At 33.1% G+C, this 14,468-nt stretch overlaps 2 protein-coding genes across 2 annotated transcripts in view; both read left to right on the forward strand.

Annotated features, from left to right (window-relative positions):
* Window positions 1–10,229, forward strand: part of syap1 (synapse associated protein 1) — an 11,699-nt gene extending 1,470 nt beyond the window's left edge. The window contains exons 2-9 of the mRNA XM_016503216.1: window positions 673–791; window positions 1,808–1,874; window positions 1,972–2,045; window positions 3,002–3,141; window positions 3,532–3,677; window positions 4,708–4,766; window positions 5,669–5,798; window positions 9,051–10,229. Coding sequence (XP_016358702.1) covers window positions 673–791; window positions 1,808–1,874; window positions 1,972–2,045; window positions 3,002–3,141; window positions 3,532–3,677; window positions 4,708–4,766; window positions 5,669–5,798; window positions 9,051–9,178 — 863 coding nt within the window. The 3' untranslated portion in view covers window positions 9,179–10,229. The remainder of the gene's footprint in view (window positions 1–672; window positions 792–1,807; window positions 1,875–1,971; window positions 2,046–3,001; window positions 3,142–3,531; window positions 3,678–4,707; window positions 4,767–5,668; window positions 5,799–9,050) is intronic.
* A 1,088-nt stretch (window positions 10,230–11,317) lies between these two features.
* fbxl5 (F-box and leucine-rich repeat protein 5) overlaps window positions 11,318–14,468 on the forward strand; it is a 28,782-nt gene continuing 25,631 nt past the window's right edge. Inside the window, exons 1-2 of the mRNA XM_016503217.1 lie at window positions 11,318–11,443; window positions 14,230–14,445. Coding sequence (XP_016358703.1) covers window positions 11,360–11,443; window positions 14,230–14,445 — 300 coding nt within the window. The 5' untranslated portion in view covers window positions 11,318–11,359. The remainder of the gene's footprint in view (window positions 11,444–14,229; window positions 14,446–14,468) is intronic.

A 14,468-nucleotide genomic window follows, 5' to 3' on the forward strand; every position in this document is an offset into this window, starting at 1 on the left:
GTGTGTGTGTGTGTGTGTGTGTGTGTGTGTGTGTGTGTGTGAGAGAGTGTGTGTGTTTGTGTGTGTGTGAGTGTGTTTGTGTTTGTGTGAGTGTGTGTTTGTGTTTGTGTGAGAGTGTGTTTGTGTGTGTGTGTTTGTGTGAGAGTGTGTGTGTGTTTGTGTGAGAGTGTGTGTGTGTGTGTGTGTGAGTGTGTGTGTGTGTCATTACACGGCAGCACAAGCTCAGTATTTGCACAAGCTCACATCCTGAATGTGAACGCCAGCTTACAGCTGCCAGTCAGAAAACCTCCAGTGTGCGTCTAAGGTGGAAATACATTGTGACTCAATACCGATAGGACGTCAGTGCCGTTTTCTTTTCTTCCCCTTTGTGTGGTTTAGCTCTAGTTGAAGCATGAGGCAAACAAAACCATCTCTGCCAGACAATTAAGGGGATGTTGTTTTTTTTCCCCTTCTGGTGTGTCTAAGATGAACTAAAAGTGTACACATGCGGAGATGACTGTGTGTGTGTGTGTGTGTGTGTGCACGCATGAGGGCTTTTTATTTTCAGGAATTGTAAACATGAGTTTGGTTCTGAGTCTGATGTTTGCTAGAAGAAATGCAATCGACCGTCTTGTCCTGTGTGTGTGTTTTATGCAGAGTTGAATGTGTTTTTTATACTCGCTTCTCTGTCAGGCTTCATTCTGAACTTTGCAAGTAGCGCCAGTAAGAAGATCTCTGAGTCTGTGGCGGAGACGGCTCAAACTATCAAGAAAACGGTGGAGGAGAGCAACATTGACGGCATCATCGTCAAGGTACATCGCAGCGAGATGAGTTTATTTTCAGGACTAATGCATTGCCCAAGATGGTGAAATAGAACAGTTTTGTTTGAAATACTAAAGGCATGTTCTTAGAAATGTAATAAAAAAAAACGGTATGATGAACTGTATAATTTTTGTGTGATTTAAAAAAAAAAAAAAAAAAAGTATAACTTTATTATACAACTTATAACTAAACCTTAGATTTTTCATGTTAAATTTAAGAGTGACTATTAATCTTGTGTCATTGCCATTAATACAAAAAAAAAATACTTCAATTTTTTAATTGTAATTTTTTATTTTATTTTAACATTTTTAAATGTAATAAAATGAACTTGAATTTAAAAATGTAAAATGTTTATCATTGATGAAGTTTATGTTAGTCACTGTCTGGATGAAGAGCATTGTACTTTGATTTTAAAATTAAGGGCTAAATCCTGGCCAGTGTTATTTTAGTATCATTGATTTACTTTTATATATTTTTGTTAATATTTTGTAAGTTTTAGTAATTTTGTTGTGTGTGTTTTTTTTTTTGTCACTATGTCTATATACTTTTATTAATATTTTTAAATTACTTTTTATTTTTATATGTTCTTTTTTAATTTTAGTGTGATTTTTGTTGTGCGTTTTTCCATTTTTTTAGTTTATTTATAAGTTGTATAAGTTTATTTAAAGTTTATTCGCTTTTTTATTTTTATGCTTTTATTTTAATTTGTTAGTTTTAGTAATACAGATTTAGATTTTACATTAATGTTAGTTAAAATTGTAGTAATTTTGTGACTGTTTGTTTTTAGATGTCCATATTTAATATTTTTATGAATTACTTCTAGTTATTTTAGCACTACAACTTCATTACTGCCTTAGCAGCTAGATTAGACAACACACATTTCAGTTAAAGTTTATATTATTTCAATGATTTATTTATTTATGTATTAGTTCCAGTTAAGGATAATAACCCTGATTCAGACCAATAAATATGAGCTTGTTGCATCTCTGACTCGATTCTCTTTCAGACCATTTTGGGAGATTTTCAGAAGGAGCAAGAAAAATTTGTCCAGGAGAAAAATGCAAGGAAAACAGGTATGGACATAAATGCATGCATCTGTGACTTTGTACAGCTATGTTAAAGCAAAATCTTTTTATGCATTTATGTATTTTCTCAATCTTTTGTCCACAGACGCTGCGGTGCCGCCCTGGGTCGGATACAACGAGGAGGAAACCATTCAGCAGCAGATACTCGCTTTATCTGCTGTGAGCTTTACTCCATATTTAAATGATTAGTACACTATGAAAACATACAGTGCTTCATTTATTAGACCACCCGTCATAATAAAGAGAAAACACAATTATTTTAGGAATCTGTCAAAAAACGGTTTAAATCTAAAAATGTTATAGTCATTTATTGGGCAAATAACAAACTGAAACAAATAGTATTTATTCACATAATAACAAAAATCTTTCATAACAGCTTGCATGCTTGCTGGCATTGTTTAAGTACTTTCTGACTGTAATTGGGCATCTGGAAAAACACTATAAAGTGCTTGACTATTTTTTCTGCCTTTCTTTCATAGACAACAGCAATAATCATATTATAGCATTAGAAATAGCCTACTACTGTTACTACAGAGCTTACACAAATCGGAAGACTAACTAATACAGAAAGCTAGAAAATGATTTTGGTAATCACCAGTACTGTTAGTTTAGAGCAGCAGTGGCACAAACCGTGCATAATTAGTTAAAAACCTTGCATAAATGTGTCAAGCACTGTATATAGTGAATATAGTTTAAATCTCTATGGATGTGACCGTAAACGGAAGGTTTTTGCGCTGAGGAGGACGCACACGCATCTGTCAAAGCGTCTGACAGGGCAAGACATTACACTAATGCATTACGTTAGTTTAAAGCTGAAAATAAAGATTCTCATGTTTTGGGCAGCTTGCTTCACGCACTTCTCCTGCAGCATCTCATTCTGTTTCCTCCACTGTTTTTAGATGCATTTTCTCCTTAGAAATGCGTAATTCAGTGCTGTAATTGAATTAATAGTGCACTGTGAGCAGACCCGACTAATGGATAATGAGAATCGTTGTTGATTATTTTCATTAGCGATAATAATCGATTAGTTGTTGCAGCCCTACCCTCAGATCACTTTAAAGTTTAAACCAAAACTGCATGACTGATTTTTTTGTCGGTATTTTTTTGTCATTCAGGACAAGAGGAACTTCCTGCGCGACCCTCCGGCCGGAGTGCAGTTCCAGTTCGACTTTGAGCAGATGTACGCCGTGGCTCTGGTGATGCTGCAGGAAGACGAGCTGCTCAACAGGATGCGCTTTGACCTCGTCCCCAAACAGTGAGAGTCGGCTCCGTTAATGCCCTGTTTATTCATGCCTGGACTGTGAGAGCAGACGAGTCTGAGTGTGTGTGCGTGCGTTTGTGTGTGTGTGTGTGTTTGAGTGGCTCAATCAGAGTATCTGGCAGCTCTCACATGCTGGTTTATTTGCTCGATCTGTCATCAAACACACAATTCACAGCAGCCATTAGATGGATTACATCAACCGAGCAAACAGCTGTCTGTCTGTCTCTGTGAGTGTCTTTGTGAGTGAGTGAGTGTGTGTATGTTTGTCTGCTTAATTCCTCTCAGCATCATTGATAACTGACCGTCAGTGTTGTGTTGTGTCTCTCGGTCAGTGTATGAGAGCATCTGTGCTCACATCTGAAGTGCAAATCAAGCATTTTGAAGTGTTCCTGCAGCTCAAACAGTGGATCATGGCATTGCTCTGATCAAGCAGTCGGCTCAGCTCACGGCTCTCGCGGCTCAACAACAGGCAGCCGAAAAGAGAGAAGAGGAGAAGAACGCAGCGCCGCCGCTGAACGAGAACATCTCAGGTGTTTATACACTCACTGCAGGAAGAGTTTAGAGAAGGCTGATAGAATTCCTGTAAAAACATAATACTTCACAATTCAGGGTTATTATAGATAATTAAAAGCACTAAAAAACATTTTTATTACTTTACTGTAAACATTCACTGAAATAAAATAAAATGTAAAATAAACTTGAACTTACTTTAAATACTCTCATTTTCATTTAATGAAGCTTAATATACTAAAATAAACTAAAACTGAAATATTAATGAATTTAAACTATGTAGACATTTAAAAAAAAAAAAACTAAAATACAAAAAATACTGTTGTTTTAGTATAATCAGTATTACTAATATTGATTTTTTTAATATTTAGAAATAGATGTTATTTTAATATTTGCTGTTTTCAATCTAATTTTAGCTAATGTTTTATTAATTTTGTTGTGTTGGTTTTTGTCAATTTTTTTAAATTAATTTTTTAACGTTTTGGTTTATTACTTTTTAGTTATTTTACTACTTAATACTAAAAGAAAATGAGAAATATTGTCTTGGCAATAAATAAAATAAAAATAAAATAAGTTTTAAGGTTTTTTACATTAATTTTTTTGAAAGTCATTAATTTTTTTTTTTTATGGTTTAGTTTTAGTTAGCAATAATAACCCTGCAACAAAATGAATTAACTTTAAAAAATAACTAAAATTAAATAAAAAAACTATGTAGACTTATAAAAAAGCTATTAAAAATGACAAGAAACAACAAAATTACTAAAAATGTAAAGATAATGTAAACATAAAAACGAATTAAATGTATTTTAATATTAATAATAACTATAACAGAATCTCATAACATTGATACAATATAATTGTGAAATGAAATTTACACAAAAAGCTATAGCAGTTTATTTGAAATCTACACAATATTTACTCATTTCAAATCATGAATTGTTGGATATCCATTCATAAGGCTGTGGACAGATTTTGACACTCGTCATAAATAGTAAAGTCATTGTTTAGACTCTCGGAAAAGGAAATAAACATGTATTTTCCTGCTCACAGAGAACATCAGACCAAAAACACCGCCTGTAGCCATCAACGCTAAAGCCAAGAGCAACGAGGTAGCGTCTTGACCTTTTGCTTGACTTTGAATTTTTCAGAAACTGTTTCAATGTGTTTCTCAGTCAGAAGTTACAATTATGATTGACCATAAGGCAATAGAAACAGCTATTGATTTTAAATTTTTAGGTGTTATTTTGGATTCTCAATTAAAATTCGATGTGCATGTATAGAGGCTTTGTAAAACCATCACAACAAACCTGAATTGCTTTTATACGATTAGACCGTATCTATCACTTAGAGCAGCTAAGTTATATATGCATGCAACGGTCTTCTCACATATGTCTTATTGTGTGATTGTTTGGAGTCAGGTCTCTCAATTGACTATTAAACCTGTTAGATCCCTATATAATCAAACCTTAAACATTTTAGACAAGAAATCAATTAGATGGCATCATTGTAACAATTTACAAAAATACAGTTTGCTTAGTTTTGACAAGTTTATGAATCTGTTTCTTATTAAAATGGTTTTTAAATGTGTCGGTATAAGCTTGCTCCAGATATTATGTGTCAATTAATAGTAAAACAGAATAGTAGAGGGATCACTACAAGAGGTGCAACTACACAGAGCTGTATAGTGCCTAAGAGAAAAACGAGTTAAAGGTTAAAGGGACACTGCTCTGGAACAGTTTTCTGGAACATGTTCAGAGTTGGAACATCTTTCTGAGAAATATAAAAAAAATGGTTCAAACAAAAACAGGTTTGTGAGCATTGATGGTTCTTGGATTTTTGTTACGTTTGCTGTACTTGTTACTTTCTTTATGTATTTTTTAATTGTGTTTTAAAAGCCTAACCAGGGACTGGGGCTGCAAATTAGCCATTGACTAGAAGCCTGTATGTAGAGCATCTGCAACAACTAAATAATATAAAAATAAAACCTAAGCGCCTCTGTTCTCTGTGCTAGCAGGAGGAGGAGGACATCTCCACCAGCCCCGGCGTGTCTGAGTTCGTGAGCGACGCGTTCGACGCCTGCGACATAAACCAGGAGGATCTGAGGAAAGAGATGGAGCAGCTGGTGCTGGATAAGAAAGATGGTGAGTTTGACCACTGTTATACAGCCTGCTGTAGCTTTAACATGCACCTGGTTCAAAATCCTGCTGTCCAAGAAAAACAGTTCAGTATTCCAAATGGCCTGCTCTTATCATCTGATCGTGGTTGTATCTCTCTATTAGTGCTATTGGATCTTAGCGCTGCGTTCAACACTATTGACCACAACATTCTTTTAAATAGACTAGAAAACTTTGTTGGCATTAATGGAAGTGCATTAGCATGGTTTAGATTGTACTTATCTGACCGCCATCAATTCGTAGCAGTGAATGAAGAGGTATCATATCGATCACAAGTGCAGTATGGAGTACCTCAAGGCTCAGTACTAGGGCCGTTACTCTTCACGCTTTACATGTTACCCTTGGGAGATATCATCAGGAAACACGGTGTTAGCTTTCACTGTTATGCTGATGATACTCAGCTCTATATTTCTTCGCGGCCCGGCGAAACATGCCAATTTGAAAAACTAACGGCATGCATAGTCGATATAAAAAAGTGGATGACGAGTAATTTCTTTCTGCTAAATTCTGAAAAAACAGAGGGGTTAATTATCGGACCTAAAACCTCCGCATGTAATAACCTAGAACACTGTCCAACACTTGATGGCTGCTCTGTTGATTCTTCGTCATCAGTTAGGAACCTAGGTGTGCTATTTAATAGCAATCTTTCCTTTAAAAGCCACATTTCTAGCATTTGTAAAACTACATTTTTTCCAAATCTAAATTACGACCTATGCTATTTTCTGTTTTTTCAATTTAAAATATAAATGTAATTGAATTTTTGTCTTTTTTATTAACTGTTAAAAATATTTATATGGTTTTTAAGTTTGATTTTTTTTTTTTTTCATTCTGTGTACCACTTTTTAAATAATACCAGGGTGATAATGCTATAATAGTAATGTTTTGCATTGTAATGATTCTTCTTTTTGCATACTGATTTTTTCTTTCTTTTTTTGAGGAGAATTTTTAATAATGTTTTGTTTTTCTCAGAGCAGTGTGTTGTTTTACTTTTTTTTTTTGTATATGGCTGTATGATTTTTTTTTTTTTTGAATAATGATTTATTTTCTTTTTTGCAGAGACTTTTTGGTGTTTTTTTCCCCCCAGGGGAGGGGGTATATTTTACTTGTTTTATTTTATTATTATTATTTTTTTTAATTTCATTTCATTTTATTTTATTAAGACTTCTCTATTTCAAAATCCTGCTTCCTAAGAAAAAGCCTTAAATATTTTGGTTGTTTCCCCCACGCTATTCTAGTATCATTGATACAGGGCTCGAAATGAGCTTTTTTACTTGTAGCACTGATGCTTCAAGAAGTTAGGAGCCGAGCACCAACAAAAATGTAGGAGCACCCACTGAATATTAAGGAGCATCGCAGCTGCCAGTTGAGAGGAACATCCTGATGATTAAAAGCTTCAACAATTGAACCTGATCCTTAATTCTTTGTTTCTTGTTAGTAATGCATTAATGTTTCATGGCCAGTTCTGATTGCTGATGTTTTAGAAGCGAGTAAGCTGATTCTGATAGCCAATCTTTAAAATATTGATTTTCTTTCTTTTTTTTTAAGCAAGAGACAAGAAAAGTTAAAATCTGAGTACATTAATAAGATGTCATTTAAAATTAGAGACAACCACCGTAGTAGTAGTATATTTTTATTTAACTCCATGTCAGCATCTTCAAAAAATACAAGTAAAACAAATACAATAAAAACCAGCAAACAAACAAACACACATTAACATATGCTAAAAATTCTAAAATATTTCCTTGCAAAATTATACTAAATAACTCTTTAAGTGAGTTCACTGCATAAAAGAGTTTTCTACATACATTAAAAGCTGGACAGTCCGAGACAACCACAGCATCTTAATCCTGATCCAAACAAAGATGCTGCATACATGAGCGGTTTCAGAAGTACATTAGAATGTATTATTTCAAAATCTGAAGCAAAAACAGAATGCTCTGACTTTAGCTTTGTGAATTCATGCTACATAAAACATCTGCACGAAACAAAAACAGCGGGCGGCCGAATTCAATTCAAGTATATTTGTATAGCGTTTTTCACGATGCAAATCGTTTCAAAGCAGCTTTACAGAAAATTAAAGTTTCTACATTATATTTAGTAGTAGCTTATCAGTGGTGACTATCTCAAGTTGATGTCCATATGGCAGAAATGCATGGTAAAAATCAAGCAGTTAGTTAATGAATAAGATGCAAATTCACTCTCTGACAGCAGGTGGCGCTTATGGAGCAGCATTATAGCGTTTCCTTGCTTACCGCTGTAAACACAGCAGCGCTGCACTGATTTGTTTCGATTAGAAAATGTCATTTAAACTTCTCAAGACAATCAGTTCCCCTCAGAAATACATTCATATAAACCCCACTCCCAATTAAATTTCTATATTTCACGCATAGTGAACAATGAGCTTGTTTTGCCAGCTGCAGTATTTTCTTCTCTTTGAGTCTGTCCTCAGTGTCTCTGGCTTCTGCAATGCAGTGAAAGTGAGTGATTGACGGCTAATATAACCAAATGAAGACAGGTCGCACCACAACAATTATTTGCACTCGCACAAATGCTCCCAAATATATTTTGGGGTCACACAGATTACATTTCGGGAGCATATGTGACCAAAACAGTCCAGTTTCGAGCCCTGTGATATACTGCTATATTGTTTGTTAATATTTTGAATTAGATTTTATTTTCATTTTTGTTTAGGTTAACGTTATAAAAATTATATTTTGTTTTTGTCATTTTTATTCGTTTTTTTATACGTCTATATAATTTTTTATTAAATTAAAATTTTTAATTTTAGTTTATTTAGTTTTAGTTATTGAAGTACTTTAATTTAAACAAATACAATTTTTTATTTATTTAAAAAAATAGAAATAGCTGAAATGTTTAAATTTTTTTAATGCTGAAAGGATGTTTATATATGCCACTTTTTAAATACTAATACTATTAATGTTTTGCATTGTAACACTGCTTTGTAATTATTTGTCTTATTGCATAATAATTTTTAATGTTTTTTTTCACTTTTTTTTACGATTTTGTATATGCCATAATGATTTTTCTTTTTGCTGAGACTTTTAAAGATTTTTTTTCTTCCCCAGAGGAAGATGTTTATTGTATTGTATTATTTTATTTTAAATTATTTGACCTTTAAGACCTCTCTATTTCGAAATCCCGCTCTCCAAGAAAAAGTCTTTAATATTTCTCTTGTTTTCCCCATTCGTTCTCTTATAGAAGAGACGGCCGACTGGGAGAAGGAGCTGCAGCAGGAGCTTCAGGAGTACGAGGTGGTCGTCGACCCAGAAAATCGCGACGATAACTGGGACCGTGAGATTGAGGAGATGCTGCAGGACGACAGCTAAAGCATGACAGCGCCTCCTCTGGTCTGGAGGACACACTGCTGCGCTCAAATGAAGAAATCAGCAGGACGTTTCTACTATTTCCTCAATCTGACTGGACTGAAATATCAGGATTTCCTATAAGAATGTTTAATAAATGTGTTGATAGCAGCAGAGGGATTCGGTGAGGTGCCAACATGCACAGAACTAAGATCGTAATTAGTGAGAACACACAAATCAGATGTAGTTTGCTGATTTATCTTTTATTTCTGACTAATTTCTGCAATGAAGACCTTCTTTCAGAGGTGTACAAGCAAACCGAAACTCAAAAAGCTGAACGGTTGTAGTGCTCAAACACTAAAAGCACACATATCGAGTCCATAAACACTTTAGAGTTGTGTGAAGGCAAACGTTTTAATGGCTTGTCATTCCTTTATTTGTTTTTGGTTGTTGATTCGATATTTGTACTCTGATCATCGTCTGGCAGGTTTTTGGTGAAGTTAATGTTTGGTATCTCTGGAGCATCTGAAATAAAATTTTATTCCATACACGTTTATTCATGCAATATAACCATATGTTTGTAAGGTGAGAGGTTTAATATAACTTTGTGTTTGTTTGTTTTTTACTTGCACCTTGTCTATTACTTTAAAGCTGAATAATCATGATTTTGCTGCAGTAAATAAAGTCTAAAATTCTCTCTTTACTATTTTCTCGTTCAGTTTAATACACTGTGCTACATTTACAGTCGGTTTATACTGTAATAATGGAAATTAAAAGAAAAAAGTAACATTTAATGTGTCTTAACTATTGTTCTATATGCATATACCCGTTATTTAATGACATGTTTGTATGCATTTGTGCGTTATGTAATGGCATGCATGCATGTGTTTTTACCGTTTTTACATGTCGTTTGTTCGTCTTGAACACGTCACTACACACGTGGACGTAATGGCGTTATTCGGGTTGCCAAGTGCTTTTGGTCTGTTGAATTCGCCTTCGCTTATCACATTAAACCCAATAGATACCAGAGATACATGCGTCAATATTTCGCCGGCTGTCGCTGAAATGTGTTTTTTATGATGTTCCTGTTTTGTGTAGAAACATTCAATTTCATTCAGTGTTCATTTGTTGATAATGCAATTTAAAATTGTTAATGCATGCCATTTTTAAATAATAATAACAACAAAAACAATGCTTTGCATTGTAACAATTTATTAATAAATATATTATGGCACAGGTAGCCATAAGGATTTTTCTTACTGTATAATGATTTTTTAAATATTATTTCTGTGTTTTTGTTTTGTTTTTGTTAATGCATATTGTTTGTGTGTTGTGGAGGGTTATGTTTACATTGTATCACTGTTCTAATACGTTTCAGGGTTGTTATAGTTCACTAAAACGACAACTAAAACCCTAAATAAAAAAGCTTTATTTCGAGGCATCATTTCTCATTTTCATGTAGTTTAACGTCTTGTACTAAAATAACTAAAAACTAAAATAAAAATGAATAAACTATAAACACACACACATAAAGGAAAACTACTAAAAATGACAAAAACAAACAAGAATTACTAAAACTTAAAAAAAATGTAAAAGTTAAATTTAAAAAATAAAAAAATAAATTTTATATATATAAAAAAAAAACGATTAATCGTGATTAATTGCATCCAAAATAAAAGTTTTTGTTTACGTTATATATGTGTGTGATCTGTGTATATTATGTATGTATAACATGCATGTATATATTTAAGAAAAATATGTTTATATATTAAAAATATTTATATATAATGTTAATTCTATGACTATAAATATATACATGTAAATATTTTCAAAATACTGTATGTGTGTGTATTTACATAATAAATATACACAACACACACATATATTCAGTGTTGGGGAAAGTTACTTTTAAAAGTAATGCATATTATGTAAACAAAACCGTTTATTTTGGATGCGATTAATCGCGATTAATCGTTTGACAGCACTAATTTCTCAGAGAGTCAGAGGAGGATGTTTATTTTTAATATTACATATATATTGATATTTCGTTTATGCTGTTGTTGCAGTCTTCCGTGTGGTGGGATTTTATTTAATTTATTTTATATTTATTTATTACTTTGTTTTGTTGTTCGTCTGCGAGGAGGGATTTTACCGGAGGATCTGGCCTCTCGCGCTCAGTCCGCGGGGGGAGCTGATGGAGGCGCGATGGCTCCGTTTCCCGACGAGGTGGATGTTTTTACCGGGCCTCACTGGCGCATGAAGCAGCTGGTGGGGCTCTACAGCGAGAAGGTTAGTGTCTGACACGTTTTACGTCTTATTTTACCAACTGAGGGAGTTTTTAAAGTCGTTTAATGGTGTGTTTTGAGGAGCGCTAATTGTTAGCTTGACGGCTAATACACAGAGTTTAATGTGAACGTCTGATCTCACATCAGCACAAACGCTTTATTTAATCTTTATTTTTATGTATTATTCACATTTTATCCCATTCGTATCCTTAGACAGAGGCTATGAGAGTTTAACAAGAATGTCTGATCCCAGATCTGTACAAAACACGTTATTAAATGCGATATAAACATAATCGTAACTTGCATACGGTTGCATTTATTGTGAATTTCTGATCTCGGATCTTTAAAAACACGTCGTTTGTATTGACTCATAATAATATAAACACTCAAACTCCTCCTAACCCACGTGACATATGGAAATAAATACGCAGTGTCTGATAATATTGCATATTGTAATATATTGAAAACCGTTATTCTATTTATTGATTTGCTAGCACAGTATGAAGCTCTAACCGCCTCATATGCCGTGTAATCTGTGTATTAATATGTAACACAGATGTGAATCACGCCACATTCAAGTGTCTGATCTACAATCAGTTCATTTCTAGACTGAAGCACTTTAAATGCACTTTATGCATTGCAGATTAATATATACGATATTAAACTGAATAAAAGTGTCATGCAGTGACCTGGTTTAAGATAAACGTCTGATTCAGTCTGATTATGTCAGTTACTCTAAACGAGTTTTGCATGGAGATTCTGATGGTTTCAATGCATTTTAGTGGGTGTGTAGCTTTAAAGGGGTCCTATTATGCTTTTTCACTTTTTTAATTTTAGTCAGTGTGTAGTGTGTATGTTTGGACATTAAAAAGATCTAGAAAGTTAGAAATCTCAAAGTCCACAACAAAGGGAGATATTTTGTTTTTTAAAATTCCCTTTTCAAGAACTACAACGAACGGCTCGTTTGGACTACAGCGTTTGTTTTCCGGGTTTTGTGATGTCACAAAGCGGCTCATTGGAATATCATTCACCAGTATTCGGTATGAACTGGTATACCGCCCAGCACTAGTGTGTAGCTTTAAAACCTGCACGGGACATCACACAGCCTGATTATGTAAGATGGCGCGAGTGAGTGTGTGTGTGTTTACTGTGTCAGTAGGTTTGTTGTGTTTAGTGCATGCACACACACTCACACACACACACTCTCTCTCTCGTATCTCAGCTGCAGGGTCGACAGCGTCTGAACTCTTGAGACATATGACACACATTCAGCGTAATATAACACTAATGCTCCTCTGATAGGAGTTTCTAACGCTCGCTGTTATCTAGACCAGAGGTTTTCAATCGTTTAGATGCTACAGACCCATAAATATGATCATCCTCGAGTGAGGGACCGTCATCCTACAAAGGCAGCTAGATGTTTTCATGTGTGAAATATTATTTGGAAAATATTTAGTTTGTAATATATTACTTTTTTTTTTCAATTTACTAGAGTACTCTACTGTTGTGTACTATGTATTACATTTTTATTTATTTATTTAATTTAATTTGTTGATTTTAATAATTTTTTAATATATTTGAGTCAAGTTTTTAACATTTTTAAAAAACATTATTTTAGTATTTTTGTGTATTTAGATTTTATTTAGTTATTTCCATTTGTTTGTTTTAATCAGATTTTTCTATTTATTCATTTTTTATCATTTTTATTTGACTTTTTATCATTTTTTTATTTAGTTAGCTAGATTATATTTTTCATAGAAAATATTGTGTAATATAAAGTGTGTTTGTTTGTTTGCTGGTTTTTATTGTATTTGTTTTACATGTATTTTTTTAATTGTTTTTGCCTTGAAAATAGCCTAAGATGGCATTAAATAAAAATATACTACTACTACTACTTTCATTTTTCATTATTTATCTTTTTTATTTATTTTATTTTAAGCATTTTCATTAGTTTTAGTTAGATGAAATTTATCATCTATTTTTTTTTTAATTAAGTTTTTATTTATTTTAATTATGTTCAGTTAGATTAAATTTTTTATTATTTATCTATTTTCATTAGTTTATTTTAATCTTTTTTTATCAATGGTTTTTTATTAATTTGAATCATTTTTAAAATGTATTGTTGTCATTTTTAAGCTTAATCATTTTTTGTTAGATTTTTTTTTTAATTCATCTATTTTTATTTTTCTGTTTTATTCAAGTTTTTGTTTATTTAAATTTTTTAAAATTTAGCTTAGTCATTTTTTACAATTATTTTAATTAATTTTTTTAGTTATTTAGATTTTATGCATTTTGCATTGTTTATTTTAATCAAGTTTTTATATTTTAATATAATATTTAAATATTTAATATAATATAATAATTTATATAATACTCTCTCGCTCTCTCTATAATTTTTTATTCACTTTATATTATCTTTTTTTATTTATTTTAATCTATTTATTCATTTAGTTGGTTAGTTAGTTAGATCTTTTTATTATTCATTTATTTTCATCCCTAGACCTCAGTGTGAAAACCCCTGGTCTAGAGAGGACGATAGCCAGTATAACGGCAATATTTTACAATAATTTCCGAGTCATGCATACAATCTCAATATCATAACCTCAGAATGGCCAAAATCCCTCTGATTGATTTATAGGCCTGAATCTATAAGGTTCTGATCTCGTCTGTGTACAAACCTGCATCCAGTCAGTAACTGGATCATCTTTTATACGACACGGATGAGAGAGATGTTCTGGATTATTATTCTGTCATATTTCATTGCTTTGTTTCGTGTGTTTCCATCCACAGCTGTCCAACACCAACTTCTCCAACAACAGGGACTTCCGCTCGTTTCTGCAGTCGCTCCTCGCCACGTTTGAGGAGTTCAAGATGCACGAGCAGATCGAGAACGAGTGCATCATGGAGCTGCTGCAGGAGCGCAGTCAGACCGTGTATCACGTGCACGCCGACAACAAGCTCTCTGAGATGCTGTCGCTCTTCCAGAAGGGGCTGCGCAGCGTTAAGGTGTGTGTGTGAGAGTGTGTGTG

This window comes from Sinocyclocheilus anshuiensis, unplaced genomic scaffold (assembly GCF_001515605.1).
Source record: "Sinocyclocheilus anshuiensis isolate Anshui unplaced genomic scaffold, SAMN03320099.WGS_v1.1 scaffold1514, whole genome shotgun sequence".
NCBI lineage: Eukaryota > Metazoa > Chordata > Actinopteri > Cypriniformes > Cyprinidae > Sinocyclocheilus > Sinocyclocheilus anshuiensis.